At 34.6% G+C, this 20,165-nt stretch overlaps 1 protein-coding gene across 2 annotated transcripts in view; it reads right to left on the bottom strand.

Moving 5' to 3' along the window:
• The window catches only part of ARHGEF12 (Rho guanine nucleotide exchange factor 12), a 144,491-nt gene that overhangs the window by 68,545 nt on the left and 55,781 nt on the right, over nt 1-20,165 (bottom strand). Inside the window, exons 2-4 of one of the 2 annotated variants that reach the window (XM_036861859.1) lie at nt 12,757-12,780; nt 11,136-11,221; nt 9,468-9,524 (exon numbers count right to left, since the gene is read on the bottom strand). In XM_036861859.1, coding sequence (XP_036717754.1) covers nt 9,468-9,524; nt 11,136-11,221; nt 12,757-12,780 — 167 coding nt within the window. The remainder of the gene's footprint in view (nt 1-9,467; nt 9,525-11,135; nt 11,222-12,756; nt 12,781-20,165) is intronic. The other variant, XM_036861860.1, reaches the window with a different exon arrangement.

Genomic DNA, 20,165 nt, shown 5'->3' on the forward strand with positions numbered 1-20,165 from the left:
CTCTTATGATTTTCTGTATCTCTGTGGTATCAGATGTTATTTCTCCTCTTTCATTTCTTTTTTTTTATTTGTTTGTTTTGTTTTTTGGTATTTTTTTTAATTGAAGTATTGTTGATTTACAACGTTGTGTTAATTACTGCTGTACAGCAAAGTGACTCAGTTATACATATATACACATTCTTTTTCATATTCTTTTCCATTATGGTTTAGCACAGGATATTAAATATAGTTCCCTGTGCTACACAGTAGGACATTAATGTTTATCCATTCTATATATACCAGTTTGCATCTGCTAGCCCCAAACTCCCAATCCATCCCTCTCCCACCCCCCGCCCCCTTGGCAATCACCAGTCTATTGTTTATGTCCGTGATTCTGTTTCTGTTTCATAGATAGGTTCGTTTGTGTCATATTTTAGGTTCCACATATAAATGATATCATATGGTATTTGTCTTTCTCTTTCTGACTTACTTCACTTAGTATGATAATCTCTAGCTGCATCCATGTTGCTGCAAATGTGGCATTACTTCGTTCTTTTTTATGGCTGAGTACTATTCCATTGTATATATGTACCACATCTTCTTTATCCATTCATCTGTCAATGAAGGTTGTTTCCATGTCTTGGCTATTGCAAATAGTGCTGCTATGAACATAGGGGTGCATGTATCTTTTCGAATTATAGGTTTGTCTGGATATATGCCCAGGAGTGGGATTGCTGGAACATATGATAATTCTATTTTTAGTTTTCTGAGGAACCTCCATACTGTTTTCCACAGTGGCTGCACCAACTTACATTCCCACCAAAAGTGTAGGAGGGTTCCCTTTTCTCCACACCCTTTCCAGCATTTGTTATTTGTAGACTTTTTAATGATGGCCATTCTCACAAGGGTGAGGTGGTACCTCATTGTAGTTCTGATTTGCATTTCTCTAATAATTAGCGATGTTTAGCATCTTTTCATGTGCCTATTGGCCATCTGTATTTCTTCTTTGGAGAAATGTCTATTTAGGCCTCCTGCTCATTTTTCGATTGGGTTGTTTGTTTTTTTGTTGTTGAGTTGTATGAGCTGTTTGTATATTTTGGAAATTAAGCCCTTGTCGGTCACATCATTTGCAAATATTTCCTCCCATTCTGTAGGTTGCCTTTTCATTTTGTTTATGGTTTCCTTTGCTGTGCAAAAGCTTATAAGTTTGAACAGGTCCTATTTGTTTATTTTTGTTTTTATTCTCTTTCATTTCTTATTTGCATCCTTTTTTCTTCTTGGTGAATCTGGCTAAAGGTTTATCAATTTTGTTTGTCTTTTCAAAAAATACCTTTTGGTTTCATTAATCTTTTCTATTGTTTTATCTCTAATTAATTTATTTCCTCTCTAATCTTTACTATTTCCTTCCTTCTACTGACTTTGGGCTTTGTGTGTTCTCTAAATCTTTTAGGTGGTGGTTAGGTTGTCATTTGAGATTTTTCTTGTTTCTTGAGAAAGGCCTGTATCACTATGAACTTCCCTCTTAGAACTGCTTTTGCCACACCCCATAGATTTTGGAAAGTTTTGTTTTCATTTTCATTTGTCTCGAGGTATTTCCCAATTTCCTTTTTGATTTCATCATTCACCCATTGGTTTTTCAGTAGCATATTGTTTAGTCTCTACATGTTTGTTCTTTTCCTGTTTTTTTTTCTGTAGTTGATTTCTAGTTTCATGCTGTTGTGGTTGGAAATTATGCTTGATATAATTCCTATGCTCTTAAATTTGTTGAGGCTTGTTCTGTAACCTGGTATGTGATCTATCCTGGAGAACGTTCCATGTGCACTTCAAAAGAATGTGTATTCTGCATTTTCTGGGGGGATGTAGTGTCCTGTAGGTATCAATTAAGTCAAAGTGATCTATTGTGTCATTTGCGACCTCTGTTGCCTTACTGATTTTCTGTGTGGATGATCTGTCCATTGAGGACAGTGGGGTGTTAATGCCTCCTACTATTATTGTATTACTGTCAGTTTCTCCCTTTACATCTCTTAGTATTTGCTTTGTATATTTAGGTGCTCCTATACTGGGTGTGTATATCTTAACGAGTGTAATACCCTTTTCTTGTATTGATCCCTTTTTCATTGTATAATCCCTTGTATTGATTCCTTTATCCCTTCTCTGTCTTTCATTATAGCTTTTGTCTTAAAGTCTACTTTATCTGATATGAGTATTGCTACCCCCACTTTCTTGTTGTTTCTGTTTGCATGAAATATCTTTTTCCATCTTCTCACTTTCGGTCTGTGTGCGTCTTTCACCCTGAAGTGAGTCTCTTGTAGGCAGCATATTGAAGGCTCTTGTTTTCTAATCCAGTCAGCCACCTTATGTCTTTTGATCAGAGCATTTAGTCCATTGACATTTAAAGTAATTACTGATAGGTACGTACTTATTGCCATTTTATTCCTTGTTTTGCAGTTGTTTTTGTAGTTCATAGTTCATTTCCTCTTCTTTTTGTTTCTGCTATTGTGGTTTGATGATTTTCTTTTGTAGTATGCTTGAATTCCTTTCTTCCTTTCTTTTACAGTACCCTCTACTGTAGGGTTTTGATTTGTTGTTACCACTGGGTTCATATATGGTGACCCATAATTATATCTACTTGCTTTAAACTGATAATCATTTAAGTTCAAACATTCTAAAAGATCTACATTTTTTACTCCTCTCCCACACATTTTGTGTTTTTGAGGTCATATTTTACATCTTCATGCTTATCCCTTTACTGTTTATTGTATTTATAGTTGCTTTTACAATTTTTTAAAAGTGATCTTCAATCCTTACTGTATATATACCATTCCCATTGGGATTTTCCCTTTCCTGTAGATTCTTACTTCTCTTCCATTTAGAGAAGACTTTTCAACATTTCTTTTACGGTAGGCTTAGTATTGCTGACTTCTTTTAGTTTTTGCTTCTCTGAGAAATTATTTACCTCTCCTTCTATTCTAAATGATAATCTTGCTGGGTAGAGTATCCTAGGTTGCAGATTTTTCCCCTTCAGGACTTTGAATATACCATGCCACTCCCTTCTGGCCTGCAAAGTTTCTGCAGAGAAATCAACTGATAGCCTTATGGGGATTCCCTTGTGTATGCCTCTTTGTTTTTCTATTGCTGCCTTTAGACTTCTCTCTTTATCTTTAACTACATTTTGCCATTTTAATTATGATATGTCTTGGTGTGGGTCTGTTTGGGTTCATCTTGTTTGGGAACCTCTATACTTTCTGTAACTGGGTATGTGTTTCCTTCTTTAGGTTGAGAAGTTTTCAGTCATAATTTCTTCAAATACATGTTTGATCCCCTTGTTTCTCTCTCTCATCTTTCTGGAACCCTTTTAATATAAACATTGGCATGTTTTATATTATCCCAAAGTTCTCATATGTTGCTTTTATTTTTTTTTAAATTTGTCTTTCTGTTTGCTGTTTTATTGGGTGATCTGCATTATTCTATCTTCTGGATCACTTATGCATTCTGTGTCATTCAGTCTGCTATTCATTGCTTCTAGAGTGCTTTTTATCTCAGAAGATGAATTATCTATTTTTTATTGGGTCTTCTTTATGGATTCTAGTTCCATGTTAAAATGATCTGTGCTTAGATCAGTTCTCTTTCTTAATTCATTTAGCATTTTTATTACAAACTTCTTGAATTAATTATCTGGTAGACTGATTATCTGTTTCATTATTTACTTTTTCAGGGGTTTTCTCTTGCTCTTTTGAGAGTAGTTCCTCTTCCTTATCATTTTACTTAATGTTCTCTGTCTCTATGAATTTAGGTGAAACAGTTATCCATTGTGGTCTTGAGGGATGTTTTTATCTGGGAGCATCCCACTGTAGACTGTATATGCCCAGTGTCTCTGGTGTGAGGGCTGAACTTGATGTAGATGCCAGCCACATTTTTCCTCAGGGTACGCTAGCCACTATCACCTTGATAGGGAGTGTGGCTGGTGTTGGGGGAACTAGAGGCTGCACAGGGTCTAAGGCTAGATTTCCTCTCTACTCAGTGGCAGTCACCGCCTTGTCAGGGGTGGGGTCTGTTCTCAATTTGCTGGAGCAGAATCTCTGATGGTCAGGCTCCAGCTGGCTCTGTTCCTTTTAAGTGTGTGTTTTGTTGGCAAGCCAGTACCTGCATACTCCTCACAAGTGGAGTCTAGGCTTCTCCAGCTTTTCTATTTGTCCCACTGGTTCTCCAAGCAGCCAAGGAGGCCTGTCTCCTCTACAGAGGATCCCAGAACTGGGATGCCCAGTCTGTGGCTCCCCAGGGTGAGTGTCCACCCATGCTATCTCTCTTTTCCTCTTAGTTCCCTTCTAGGGGCAGAGATCTCAGCCTGATGCTTTTCTTCCCATCCTACCCAATTACGTGGGAATCTTTCTTGCAGCCTTGGTTGTATAGCAGTTTTTCTGCCAGATTCCAGTTAGTTTTCAGTGAGAATTTTTCCACATGTGGATGTATTTTTCATGTTTTTAGGAGTAGATGAGCTCCATATCCTCTTACTCCACCACCTTGATCCCCCTTTCCAATGCAGCATTTGAAACCCATATAAAAAAGACTGTTTTTTACTCAAAAGTGAATTACCAAGGATTGTATTTTGAAAGTGAAAAAAATTAAGTCTTTGTAATGCTTTGCTGTGGGGAGGGGAAGAAGTCTTTAAGGTATTCTGAAAAAGGTGAAAAAGTACTCTCAAGTTTCACTGTAATACATTCCTTGAACAATGCAACAACTATACTGCCAAACAGAAAACTAATGAAAATGCAAGGCAACATGCTAAACCTTTCATACTGCATTTACTTTAGGAAAAGCACATTAGTCTTTCTTCACCTTGATTTTATTACATGACCAAACTTCTCTAAGTCTCACCTCTTAAAAATTAGCTTCAGGGAAGGGTGTGGAGAAAGACCATGTGCAACTCCATAAAAACAGCTCATTTTTAAACTGCTGCCAGACATCATGTTTTATGAGTTAGACCTCAGATAATCCTTTGATTAAGAAGTTTCTTGATTCTAAATGCATAATGCTGCCAGCAAGAGGAGGCTTAAGTTCCAAGCATGCCGATTTCATTCTTTTAGACTATAACCAACAGTAAGTCTCTTTTCAAAGTTACATTTTCTTCTACCTTAAAATTTTTCAAAGGAAAGAAAAATCCAATTATGATGAATCAACATTGTATTCCATCAATTCTCTTTACTAAAATACTTCATCCCAATCTCAACAACCACTCATTCAAAACTCACTTAATTGAGTGACTCCAGTGTGTCAGGCATTATGGGAGATACAAAGATGAATATAAATACAAATAACTTGATACAAAGCAGGATGTCAAAGTTCAGACAACAAAAGTAACTGGGTAAACCTAGGAAAGCCCTATGAAAGAGGCAGTATTTGAACCTAGGCCTTGAAGGATGGGGAGGATTCTAATAGTGAGTTATAGGAGATAATCCATTCAAAACAATGGGAATGGCATGAGCAAAGAGGACCAAGCCACAATTGGGAAAGGAAAATTTGGAGGACAGTCTGGTACCTTTGGGTGAACAGTACTAGATTAATGGAGAATGATGAATTGGAAACAAATTATGGCATATCTTAATAACTATTTGTACTTTCCCAAAAAGTGAATGACCAAATCCTTACTTCAGTAACACTCATCTGACTGAATACAGTAGAATGGAGAAAAGGAAGTGAATCAATGTGAAATAAACATGAAAGAAAGTTATGAGTCTATTGGTTATGAGTCTATAGTCTAATGACATGATGACAAACTGAACAAAGCAGTGGAGATGAAACCAAACAGCAGGGGGTGAAAAATAATGTGATGGTAGAATCAATTAAACCTAGCAAGTAGTTGACAATAGAGGACAAGAGAAAGGGAGAAGTCAAAGATAAATTTAAGAAAATAAGACTAAGTAAATGGGAAAATGACCATGCCATTAAAAGAATCAGGGAAATCAAGGGGAAGATTGATTTCCAGCCATAGTTAACAATGATAAATTCCAGATTGCTCATTTGGATTTGAAGGATAGTTAGGGTGCAAGTATTCAGCAAACAGTTATAAATATGAGACTGGAAACAGGGAGAAAGATTAGGGACAGAAACTTGAGTCATGCCTATATTTATATGGAAAAAGAAATCAAGTACAGAAAAGCCAAACCATTATAAAGAGAAAAGAAACAGGTTGATTTAATATTATATACACCAAAGAAAGGGCATCAACATTGCCTAATGGCACAAGGGGAAGCTGAGAACTGAGAAAAAGTTCATAAATTTTCAAGTTGGATATTTTGATTCACCTTCCAGATAGTATGGGTTCAGAAGTCAGATTTTAAGAGGTTAGGAAGTGAGTGATTTATGAGGACACAGAAGGTTCATGTAGAATGCTCTTCACAAGGTTGAAGAAAAAAGAGAGAATAATAACTTGATGAGAGTAAAAATCAAACCAAGAAGTTTTCATTTTACAGATATGAGAAGCTGGAAAAAATATATATATATGAATTAAAAGAAAATACACTCTGAAGTATCCAAACCTGGATATTTCAAGTACTAACAATTCGCTTCTGTTATGGACTAAATGTTTGTGTCACCCCCACAAAATTCATATGTTTAAACCCTAACCCTCAACATGATAGTACTTGGGGATGAGGCCTTTGGGGAGGAATTGGGGTTAAATAAGCTCATAAGAGTGAGGCCCTCATGCTGGGATTAGTATCCTTATAAGATACCAAACAGCTTGTTCTCTCTTTCCCTCTCTACACGTGCTTGCACCAAGGAAAAGACCATGTGAGCACAAAGCAAGAAGGTGGCCGTCTTTAAACCCGGAGAAGAGCTCTCACCAGAATCTGACCAATGCTGGAAGCCTGACTGCATATTTCTAGTCTCCAAAACTGTGAGAAAATAAAATTCTGTTGTTTAAGCCAAGTCTCTGGTATTTTGTTATAGAAGCCCCTCTGGTAGTTTGTTACAGAAGTCTTTTTGAAACAGACTAAGACAGTTTCAAAAAGACATGGTTTATTTTCTTGTACATAACACCATCAGCTGTAATCTCTTCATGACACCAAGACAGAAGTTAGGAAGAAGCTGTAGACTAACTCAAAATTCCCCTGCTAAATCTCTCATATTCCTCAAACCCCCACAAAATTTCTCCATTACAATATTAGTAAGGAAAATAGAAAATTAAGTATCATTAAAATTGCAGATCAGAAAATATATCTGTACATGGTCAACAGACTCCAAAAGGTTCAGAGGGGAAAATAAGGGGAAAAGGAACAAATATTGACCTACTGCGCTGGGCAGAAACTTAACAAAGAAGTGAATACAAAACAAACATTTGGTTTCCTCTTAAAATGAGCAAAGTAAATCTATCTCACAAAATGGCTCTAAAAATGGCTAGGGAAGTTTAAATAAATAATTTGTAAGTGAATGACTAGTATTTGTGTGAAGTACCCAGCTAACAATTTTATCCCAAGAGAAGACAATGTATAATCTTAAAAGTTAAAAGTGGGCTTGTTAAGAGACCCTACACTAAAGCAACGTCACCAGTTGCTATGATTCTACTCAGTCATATACCAGTATTTCCAAGCTTTCCATAACTCTCTAGAGATTCCTTTTCACCCACGCTAACTGCACACAGTCTGAAGAAGTCTATTCACACAGGTGATAAAATATTTGTAATGTCAAAGAGATTTAAGTTAGCATGCTAACTCTGTTCTGATCAACTCATCCCTCTCAAAAGTGCTTTTTGAGAACTCATGGCTCAGTTCCTTCCAAAAAAGGTATTTCAAGGGTTCTCAAGAAACAAACACAGAGAAGCCACACCTTACTTCCCCATTACCACTTAAAATGTTTCTATTACTACCAAGCCAATGGCATGTCTGAACTAGTGTTAATATTCCCATCGCTGGTAAGAAAAATCTTAGTATACTATTTCTAGTCATGGATTCCTAAATTGTTAGTCTCATCCAAAGCAAACAGCAAGCTTTTGCATACATACCACAGATCTAGGAAAATGGTGGGGGAGATGAAATTACAACATTGCAAAGGTTGCTGGAAAAGAATGGTGCTATAAAGATAGTGTTCACATTCCTAAGAAGAGAATAAACCATAGGAAGTTCTTTATATAGAACAGAAAGACAGAGTCTCAAGAACTTATGAGGAGCCAAATACTTTGGAAGGAAGAAAAAGCATGAACTTGACATGCTATAGGGCATGGTACACATTTCCTGTTGAACTACTGTAAAAGGTTTAACTACACAGAAAAAGTACTGGTCACATAAACCCAAGCAAAGAACTATATGTGTGTATCTAACACAGAGGCATTAACTGATTTATAACCAAACACAGGCCCCATAATACTAAATAGTATCTGACATCATGTGTTCAAGTGTCAGGAGATATAAATTATAAAGTGTCTTAAAAGAGAAAGGAGGCATTTTCACGTATTTTTTCCTTTCATGTGCATATCAAGCTAGGAAACAGCTGCACCCAGGGAAACTTCCACTTGATAGACTTTTGGCTCTATTGGAGAAGACCTGGTTTTCCTTTGAGGCCAAATTTGGAATCTTCTTTTAAAAAAAAAACTTACTGGTCTTTCAGAGATTATTTTAAAAGTCTAGGTTCCAGGCAGTGCTTCTCTTATCCACTTTTCTCAAAACACTGATTAGATGCCAAATCAAGAAAAGAGGGCAGGTAAAACTGTGCAGAAGAAAAGGAAAAATATGTCTGAAATTCACAAACATGGTTTATATTATCTTTGGAAGACAGGACATAGCCTGGAAATATTAGTGTTTTAATCATCTGTTGCAAACTTGACCATTCAGGTTAAAGCTGCTCTTTGTGAAGATTATTTTTTAAAGGTGTCATTTTGAAATTTTCCCATTGAGAATAAGCTTTGCGGAAACTTATGAAAGGCAGAGACATTCTTCATGCTACACAAATAAAATACTTAGGCTATTTTTGCTGTTGTAGATAAATTACACAAGAACAGCATTTCCAGATGATGAGGCAATTAAAAATAAAGAAACAATTAAAAATAAAATTAAAATTCCAAAGAACTGCTAACACATCAAACTATACCAGTACTATACTTAGAGAAAAAGACTGGTAGCACTGATGAAATTCTACATGATCCAAACTCTGCAAACGGGACATGGGAAGAAAATGCCAAGAATTCAAAGCTCATCCATATTATTTGGAGAAACTTGACCCAAACATATTAGAGATAATCACTTTCCTAACATAAACAAGACGAAGGAGAAGATGGGTAATGTGCCTATTCTTACTCTACAATGTTAGTTTCTAGCAACCTTAAGCTTCCACATCACAGCCACATTAAAACCCCAGGCTCCCTTTCCCTGCAATAGATCATGCCATGCAGAGCAGACACAAGAGACTGCAGTTAAAAAAAAAGAAAGAAAGAAAGAAAAGAAACAGCATGAAGCAAGCTCCAAAGGTGCAAGGCTGAATTGGCTACATTAGCTTACCATATATCTCGGATCTACTCTCCTCTGAACTAGACTTTGTCTTCTTGGAGGAGCTATCTGCACAGGAGCGGGAGAAAAGGAGAGAGATATAGAAAATATGGAGACCAATGTAAGGGGAAAAATTCATGGGGGAAAAAAGAATGAATCATGATCAAGTTAAATCGTGCAAACACAAAGTATGAACATCACAGGTGATAGCCCTTAGAATAGTCACGAACAGCACAGGTAATGACATATTTTAGATTTATCAAAGAAAAGACAGTGCAATAAAAATATGTTCAAACAAAACAATACATGAAAAGTCTACAAAATATATCATCTGACAATTGTAGAGATGACAAAAGCACTAAAAGCTGTAATAATCTCATTATGAAGCACTGAATACCACTTTGCTAATCTGTCTCTGGAGATAGGCACATCACAGATGACCAATACAGAGTAAGTCAATCTAACAAGACTATAATGCTTTGATGAGCATAGGGCAGAAACGTGTGACCCTAATTATCAAGACAGTAACTAATATAAATGAAAGCCTCTGAGCCCTATGACATCAAAATTAGGTGTCAGAAATAAAGAATTATTTCTTAATGGAGATGCAAGAAGTTACATATTACATACTTCCACCACCAAAGCCTCCTAAATTGATGATTGGGATTTCACTTTTCACCTACCACCCAAGATGCAGGTAACTTAGTAGCTATTCACTTCCCATTCTTCCCTTCCTAGATAATATTTATATTTTTCAAAATAAACTAGCAGTCTTTACTAAAAGTATAAACAATCTTAATTAGACAGAAAAAATACTCCATTAAAAATTATACTTCTAAGTGAAAATACTTAAAAATAGATATATTATACTTATGTATCTGAGACCTTAGCATTTACTTACTTCATCTTTTGTCATAGGAACATACAAGTAATAAAAGAGTATATGAACAAAGAATAAGTTTCAAATGACAAAAGCAAAATTATCAAGCAATTTTTATAAATTAAATACTGAGTGGGTTTACAAGGGGAAAGCAAAGGCCTATATATTACAAGAGGGGTTCAACCTATACATACAAAATTAAGAATATAAATAGTCAAAAGTCCACCAGCATGAAAACTCTAGGAAAGATCAACACTACTGAGATTGAAAGACAGCTGTCTGAGTTTAGAATACTCTTTGAAGAAAAAGGGATTTCTATTCATTTGCTTATTCTAAAATGAGATGATCATTAATTTTAAATTATTTTATCTAATACTCCAATTTACCATGACCACACCTGAATTTTTAGATGACTACAGAATATGTAGTTGTTATCAAGCCTTGATTATAGCCTTGATTTTATAAACATACTACTGTTCATACCTAGGATTTACCCAAGTTCTTGGTCTGACCAAAATCTCCAATTATGATACAATAACCATTTCTATTAGCATCATTATTTTAAAATATAATTGAGCCTATAATGATGTTTCCACAGTGGAATCCATAGTGTTGAAAGTTAAAAATGCTTGTATTCCTCCTGAGTGCAAAGGTTTTATATTACATAATTGAAGAGGAAGGAGAGTCTTAAACAGATCAAACAGCTACTGCTGGGTGTTTCAGGTGGTCATGCAGCTTAAAGTGTTATTACTGGAAACTTCACTACTCTCAATATTCTTTGGCAGAACAAAGCGCTTTACCTGTGGGGTCAAAATCATGTGATGTACTGCGCTCAACTTTCTGCTTCTTATCTGTTGGTGACTCTCGGTTCAAAATACTTCCATGCCTAAATTAAATAAAAGCAATTAAATATTTTACTATAAGAAAATCAATGGAATAAAAACTTAATTTAAAAATCCCAAGTGTGTCTTACAAAGAGAAACCAAGAAATCAGTTTACCTTACACAGTCTCACAAACCTCTCTAATTTATATTTTTCAAGAAGTTTTAAAATTCAGTCTATGCTATGTTTAATACAGAGTCTATTTACCTGGTTATAAAAAGTGCTTAAAAATAATGAGTGGTATTTAGTAATAAAGTCTATTTTATTCTGAGAAATAACTGCTTAAAACCTTTTAGTGGTTTTCACAGGTTAATCACTATTATTTCCATTTAACAGATAAGAGAACAGTACCTAAAAGTAATTAAACATATTCCCCAACCCCTATGTATATTATGGCCAGGTTCAAAATCACTGTGTGAATACAGCATGGATGAGAACAGTTTTAAAAAAGAAAAATCTTAGGCAAGGCTTTTTTTTTTTTTTTTAATTGGGGTATAGTTGTTTTACAATGTTGTGTTAGTTTCTACTGTACAGTGAAGTGGAGTTCCCTGTGCTATACAGCAGGTTATTATTAGTTATCTATTTTATACATATTAGTGTATACATGTCAATCCCAGTCTCCCAACTCATCCCACCCCCCCACCCCCCCCCCGCCCCTGCTGTCTCCCCTTGGTGTCCATACATTTGTTCTCTAGGGCAAGGCTCTCTTAAAGCCTGCCTATAACTCTTGCCACAGAAGTCTTTCCAAGGCCCAGATGACATAAGAATTATTATTTTTCCTATGACCTACCCAATTATACTTGATCAGATAATGGCTGGGCAGCAAACAAGACCACTACTATAATACATACACTTCTAATTACTTGAAATGCCAAGATTAGCGTTGGTATCCTGGACTATGCCATCACTAGAAATGATAAAAGTACTATAATAATTAGGAATGACATACTACCTACATTTTAAATAATACATACAACAATTAAGATGAGAGAGAAAAAAGATGCTGAAGAACAAGTACTGAGGAAGAGGCGTTTAATCCCAGGAAATGAATAAATATGGAGATACAGATATAGGCACAGACATATTTGGACATTTTGGATTTTTTCCTTTACTGTCTTAGGGTAATTAAGACTGATCCAGTTTGTCAAAGTTCATTAACTAAAAAGGCAGTTACAGTTACCCAAGTGATAAAACACATCAAAAACTGGCAATCCATTTACACTCCCCAAGCTACTCACAACTGAAAACAGTCACAATAGATTTTAAAATTAAATCTCTTCATAGGGAGTGATCTTAAGCATCAATTTGAACAAACTTTTAAAATGCTTATATTAAAAACATTGGAAATGTTATCAAAATAATGCTGTCTTCCAGAAAAAATATGCAACACCTGTTATATTTTAAATTTGTAAAACATTTTGAAACTTTAAACTACTTAAATCCACATTTTCTAAAACCACAAAAATGCACCATAATTTCAAAGGAACACTTCTAAGTAAAATTTAACCTAAATATATGAAGTGCAACTGAACAACTTACCTTATAGGTTTTTTGAGGGGAAACCTGAAACAAAGAAAAAACAAAAAGAATAGATGTAGTTATTTCACTTGCAAGATTGTCATTAAGCTTATTCATTCTACAAAACCAGAATAAGGGATTTAAATCTTATACTAACTTTCCCAAAGCAAGATTCAACAAACAGGTGGAGTTGGATACCATTTTTTAATATCTTAACTACTTTGTTAAATCTTAAATTGCAGGTGCATTTACCATCAGCTGTCCCTGAGTATGGGTTCTCTTTTTAAAAATTCAAATAATAATAGCAATAGCTACATTTATTGAGAGCTTAGTAGATGCTAAGCACTATTCCAAACTGTTCACATGTATTATTTTTTAATCCTAAAAAAATAACTATGAAGATATTATTTCCATTTTACAGATTGAAAAAACTTAAGCAAAGAGAAATATTTTACCATTAAAATATTATATTTAGTTTTCCTAGCAAGAAAAGTTCCTTCTTCACCTTTCCCCATCCAAAATATCTGGGTACTGATTACTGCTCTATTGGTTGGTCTGTGTCTAACCTTTGATCATGATTAAATCATGATTCTCAATTATTTATGTTTAGATAATACCAGAAATCTAGAAAAAATTACCATTGGGGTACTATCAGTTATTAAAAATATATTCCAAAAGTAGAAAACAAAGGTACTTAAAAAATTTTTTCAGTTCTGTAAGCTAAAAGAACTACAGCCTTTTCTCCTGGTTGTCTTTTTTAAAGGAAATATTACTGGAGGCTTCTTGATAAGAGTTTGATGCTATACACAAATGCTAACTTAAGTCTAAAAGAGTGTTCTCAAACATCCTCCCATTCCTCTTCTCACTTCTGTCCTTTTTAGAATTATCTCAACCTATAACATTTTATGTAAAGATTATTTAGGTGATAAAGACAGGGCTTATTAAGAATATCAGTAAATTTTTTTAAGGCTACTAGTAAGGGTAGTAAGAAATAAACATAAAATGATACCTGACTATTTTATTTGGCATGGAGGTAGTTTAGTTTTAAAAAAAAAACCTTAGTCTAAACATAACTTTAATTACAAATCCCTTTAACTCCTACATAAATAAAAATTGATTCACAGAAAAAGACAGAGAATCTAAAAACTTCCCTAATAAGCGATAGCATATTAACTTACGACCAAGTTAGGGATAACAAGGAAAGGGGGTTCTGGGATAAAAGAGAGGACACTGCTCTAGAGAATATACTGATTACAAAAGATTACCAAATCTTCAGAAATAAGAGTTCCTAAGTAGTCCATCCTTACTTGTTGGGGGAGGTGGAAGGGAATGGGATTTAAATTTAAAGATGAACATAAAAGTTGGCAGAAGAGAATTCCCAGCTGAATTTCTGCAAAGGATAATACCTGCAGTTAGCAACCTTAGCCACTTGGACTGACAGCCATTATAAAAATTCCTACCCAAAAACAATGCTGCTTGCGTCAGAAACTGCATCATCCAGGGAGATTCTGGTAAAGAAACCTGGAAGTTCCCAGACTATTGAGTGTAAACCAGTTTCCTGAGTTATTTTCTCTTACAAGGGAATGGAAAGGAAGGGAAAGAGGACAAAAATGGAATGAGAAGATAAAGAAGAAGGACCACCCTACAGTATAACTCGCTTATCATAATCGACTTACTATATTCATAAAGTACAAAGAACTTTTCTCAAGAAAATCTTTATTTACATCACAATACTTTTTCTCTAGTCACCAAATTCCACTTTCAAGTATGTGGTAAAACAAAGAAATATGTATGTACCTATGTATGTGCAGTTGCATGTATGCAAGTAACAAAGTCAAGGGCCCTCCTGGCTATTTCATTCTTCCCTCTGCTCCAGCTAAGAAAATCACCAAGAGAATCCCATGGTTTGTAAAATCCCTACCATCTGCTGGATATTGAGATGAAGATGTAATCAGATAGCTGGAAATAGAAAGCTAGAACCCCAAAGAAAAACTTGGGGCTAGAGTTGTAGATTTGAGTCACCAACCTATTGATGGCCATTGAAATTTAAAACAGCAGGTAAAGAGAAAACACCAAGGATCAAATCCTGGGGAAAAGAAACCTAGCTTCTGAACAACTGAGAAAGGATGTGAGAGCCAATGAAGGAGATTAAGAAGATAAATCAGAATAGAGAAAGGGTTGTCCTAGGAACCAGTAAAGAAGAGATAATACTATCAAATGCTACAGAAAGGTAGGTCTAAAGGCTAAGAAATGGCCATATTCTAAGCAACAGAGTAACCCAACACAAGGCTGATGAAACAATTCTGGTGTACAAAATCCCCTATTTTCAAGTCCCTGTCCATTGTATAGTCCAATCATAAAACTGTGAAAATCTCCTTTGGTTAGATATTTAAGTAGAACAGCTGTATTTGAATGTTGACATGTTGGATATGCCTACTTAATCAAATGTGTCTGGCTTTTGAAAGTATCATATTGATGACGTGGACATTTAGCCAACAATGAACATGTTTCGTGCATATTTATATATGTGTGTATGTATTCTGCTAGTTATAAGACAAAGTCAAACTGCCAATATGAAGAACCATAATATGTAAAGAAAAGGGTTATCAGGAATTTGAGCCATTGGGATAAGGTGACTAGATGTCCCTATTTTTGATTACCTATACTAAGCATATTCGTATGCCAAAAATCCTAACCAAGGGCCTTAAATGTCACAACACTTTCACTCACTTGACTCAGGATGCCTCTTCCTTGTTAGCTCTGAGCTCTAGTATTAAATCACTAGGTAGCAGTATACAGAGGCCTCCCCCAATTTTTTATTTTCCCATTCCTCCCGATATGTTATTATAGAGGGAAATGTGATTTGGTAATTAAATAACCCTAACCTATAATTAATATATAGTGGAGTAAAACTTCCATTTTTTAGCCAGGTTTTTGTTTTTTGGGGTTTTTAAAATAAATTTATTTATTTTTATTTATTTTTGGCTGTGTTGGGTCTTCATTGCTGCGCGCAGACTTTCTCTAGTTGCAGCAAGCAGGGACTACTCTTCGTTATGGTGCACGGGCTTCTCATTGCGGTGGCTTCCCTTGTTGTGGAGCACAGGCTCTAGGTGCGCAGGCTTCAGTAGTTGTGGCATGTGGGCTCAATAGCTGTGGCTTGCGGGCTGTAGAGCGCAGGCTCAGTAGTTGTGGTGCATAGGCTTAGTTGCTCCGCGGCATGTGGGATCTTCCCGGACCAGGGCTCAAACCCATGTTCCTGCATTGGCAGATGGATTCTTAACCACTGTGCCACCAGGGAAGTCCCAGACAGGTTTAACTATTCTACAATATACGTACACGATGTTATAATTGTTTTTAAGATTTTAAAACTTAAAACTTTTAAGATCGTTAAACAGAATTTCTTCTGGATCAAAAATATTGCAAAGAACTGCCAAAGTTTTGTGTCATCACATATTTGCTTATAATAAATAGCCTACTAGAAATCATATTTTCCTTTTATTGATTTTGGTGAGAAAAGAGCTAGCCTTTTGATACTACTCCAGTGAGAAGTGTTCTGAAAGAAGAAATAGGGATATCACAATCAAACCTTAATTCCTACTCTCTGCCTCCTCCAAGATATTAGATTTTTCTCCCTTGGGTTTAGTTATGATGAGGAATTTCAGAGTTAGATGGTTCTTAATAATGGATAACTGAAATGAAGGGGAGGAAGTTAAGGAAATCTTACCTACATTGGATAGTGGTCAAGCTTTTATTAACAGTCAAACAATGTTAGCTACTAAATTTAGAATTCTCAAAAATTCCATTGTAAGATACATCCTGATTTTAGTGATATTAAAATGCAGGGGGAAAAAAATCACTCCAGTGAGGAGAGTTACTAGACAAAGAACTCTGCAAAACAGATAACAATTAAGATAATTCTAAGGCTCAACCCCTCATAAAATGATAATAAACAATAGTGAAAAAAACAGACTATTCCAATATTGTTATAGTCAATGAAAATTACAAGTGATCTCAGGGCCTTAGGTTCAGGGACTCCTCAGAAAAAATATAACTAGGCTCATATTCTAGTTTCACAATGAAAAGGTACTTGAACGTGGGCAAACTGCTTAACCTCTTTATCTGTAAAACAGTGACAATACTAGACCTACCTCACAAGTTTGTTTTGAGGATTAAATCAGAAAATGAGAAGCATTAAATGAGAAGCACTGCCTAGCACATAGTAACCACTTAATTATTATTACCTATTAGGGAGAACAAAAATAAAATCTGAACTTTAGCTGCATGACTTCAAATTCAATAGAAAATAAAAATAAAGACTAACAATATTCCAATCGGTTTTTAGCTCAGTAAAATCCACAGAAATGCATAATTCAAAGCCAGTGATGAAACTATAAACTTAACTTGCCAAGTCATATTATATAAAATTAATGGCACTACTCAAGTTAACAAACTTCCCAGATGCTACAGGGTAAGAAAAAATATCAGGTTACGACCAAAACTTTTAATTTTCCTGGCAAGTAAGGTCAGTGATTTTTTTTAAACATAGTGAAATTATGTTGACCATACCTGCCACTTAGCAAAAAAGTCCATTATTTCCTCATCTCCTTTAAAATATCAAGAATGATTAAGGCATTCTGTGTCCCAGATGTAAATCGAGTTTTTCATTTATATATTTCTATAAAATAATTTAAATAACCTGAAGCATAGCACTTAATTTTGAAATTACTCTAATATGAATATGAACCAGCTAGCTCAAGTATTATATCATTTTTCACAAAATAACAAACATAACAGCTAAAAGAACATTTGTCTACAATACACAGTGCCCATAAGTATAGGGATTCAGAACATAGTACTGACTTCAGCTGAACTGTTAATTCAATCTTTAGATCTCTGGACAGCAAGATTCATAGAACCAATAGTAGTAAATGACCACTACCACTTCCCTCCTCCCCACCAAAAAAAAAAACACCAATCATAAATTCTTTTGCCACTTATAATTTATAACTGGTCTAGCTCAGAGTCACTAAAAGAACTAAAAATTTTGGAACTAGCCAAAAAAAGTCTGAACATTATCTACCATTGTACTTTTTTACTAGCATATATATCCAAAGCATGAAAAGTTTAGCAGAGCTGGCAATAAAACATTAATTAGTTATATCAGAAAGGCTCTAAAGCAGAAGCTACAGCTGACAGGATGACTCATGGAGAATTCTTCATGGTGTTATTAGTTTTAAACTTGTGGACCTTGCAATACAAACCACAGAATGACAAGGAACAAGGAGCTCAGTTCTGTGTAAAATCCAAAAATGATTCACTAGAATGTAATGTAAGATCTCAAATTAACTTTTAAAACATAGCTTAGAATACTGCCACTTTTACTGAAGAACTGAAACACAAGACAGACCCTAAGTAAATGTCTCTTATTTCTTGGACATACTTTGACAAATCAAATAGTAAATTCTAAATTATTTTAATTCCCTCTGCCAGAGCTATTATAAATTGCATATTGGTTGTTTCTGAACTGGAAAAAGTAATTCACAATAAAAATAACAGTTTATTAAACTTTCATCTCTTTATTGACAATCTGGAACATTATCACTTTTGTGAGTATTTCCTGTAAGGTTTCTAAATGAATTTCCTTTGAGATCATAAGTATCACCATTAACTTAGTGTTTTTTTAGACTTCAAACTATTCACTCCAAAAAAAAAAAAAAATGAGTAAAAAAAAAAAGCTTGAAAAAGTCTGAGATCCTCAAACTACTTAAGTATACTCATCTCATTAAATACCATTCAAACCATCAAATCCATTATTAAACAAATATCAGCAAGAAACTGGACTCTACGGAATAATCTCATGACATAAATCAGGGACAATGTATGATTTTCATTAGATAAGGATTTAAATCTTAATCTTTTTTCACTGTTCCCTATTTCAGGAAATGTTTGTGAAAATAAAAATGAGAGAGAGAAAAAAAGGCCGCAATCTAGGATAGGCATGTTTCCCAACAAGATTTTACATAACATATATTAATATTAAATGTTCAAATTTTGTAAACTTAAGTGACAATGTGCAAAATTTGTTAGGACAAGCTGCTTTCTGCAAATTTGCAGAAAGATACAATTGTGCTTCTGAAGAAGTAGAAAGTCTTAGTTATTAGCTTTTTACCTTTTGCATTGAGGTGCCACTGAGACAAGCTTCAGCATTAATCACAGCTTGACAATTTCATAAAATATAAAATTAAAATATAAAATATGTCAAATAATATTTTATTTTCTATTATATAAAAAAGTTCTACTCAAAATTTAAATTATTATGTATCAGTTAAAAAATAGAATTCTGTAGCAAGGAATACCAATTAAACAAGAAAACAAATTATAATGGATTTATCTTAAGTGCGCCTAAACATTTCTTATCAAGTGTCAACACAATTACAGGAATAGGACTCTTTTATTTCTAAAATCTTGGGAGAAGGAAAAATAACCAAAACTACACTAACTCCCAAATCACAAAAGATTATTCTTGATCTCTGCTTACCTTCAGGTGTTGGTACTTGGTGTGCACTCATTCCCTGAATACAAGAAGGCTAATCACTGCCATAGCTATACTTAACCGAAGTTAAATGACAAGGACTGCCCCCAAAATCACAAAATCACAAGAAAATATAGGGAATGAGGAAAGTATAAACTTAGTTCCCACATACTCTAAAAATGTTCACAATTTCCTTGAACTAAACCAACATATGTCTATTTCTTTTGAGGAAATAAAAACCTCATACACTTTCCAGGAAGAACTCTAAGGGAATAAGGATTGAGCATATCCTATGTTTTCTACTTACGATTTGTATAAATTATATAAGAAGTGCTTCATGGGTAAGTATTTTGATTACATATCCTTATATTTAAGTCATATTCCTTAGCTGATGAAATATTTCTATAAATAATGAAAATTTAGAGGCTATATGGATATAAAATATAGGTAAAGATAAGACTACTAAAAAAACTGATCACAGCCAATATCATTACAATTAAATTTTCTATATAACACACCTTCCACATCCATAAAAGTGTTTTATTTTCTTCTGAGGAAATTATTTTTCATTGAAAATACTTTTACTGTCTACGTATATAATGCTCTGATGAAAATTTTGGTTTTAAACTAGAGAGATTTCTCTTCATAAACACTCTGGTTCTGCCATCAAATATTAACAATTCCTCAATTCCTCTTAACTGTCCACTTAGTTTACCATAAAACCGCACTTTCTGCTGCCAAACCTTAATACCCCAAACTTTCAAACTACCACAAAGAAAAAAAACCCTCTGATTTTGTGGAGCAAAGGTGAGAAAATTAGTGATATGCATGCCATCTCACCCTTTCTTCTACAGAAGTTTTTCTTGATCTAAAACCAAGGAACTAGTGACAGTGAGAG

This window comes from Balaenoptera musculus, chromosome 8, assembly GCF_009873245.2.
Source record: "Balaenoptera musculus isolate JJ_BM4_2016_0621 chromosome 8, mBalMus1.pri.v3, whole genome shotgun sequence".
Taxonomy (NCBI): domain Eukaryota; kingdom Metazoa; phylum Chordata; class Mammalia; order Artiodactyla; family Balaenopteridae; genus Balaenoptera; species Balaenoptera musculus.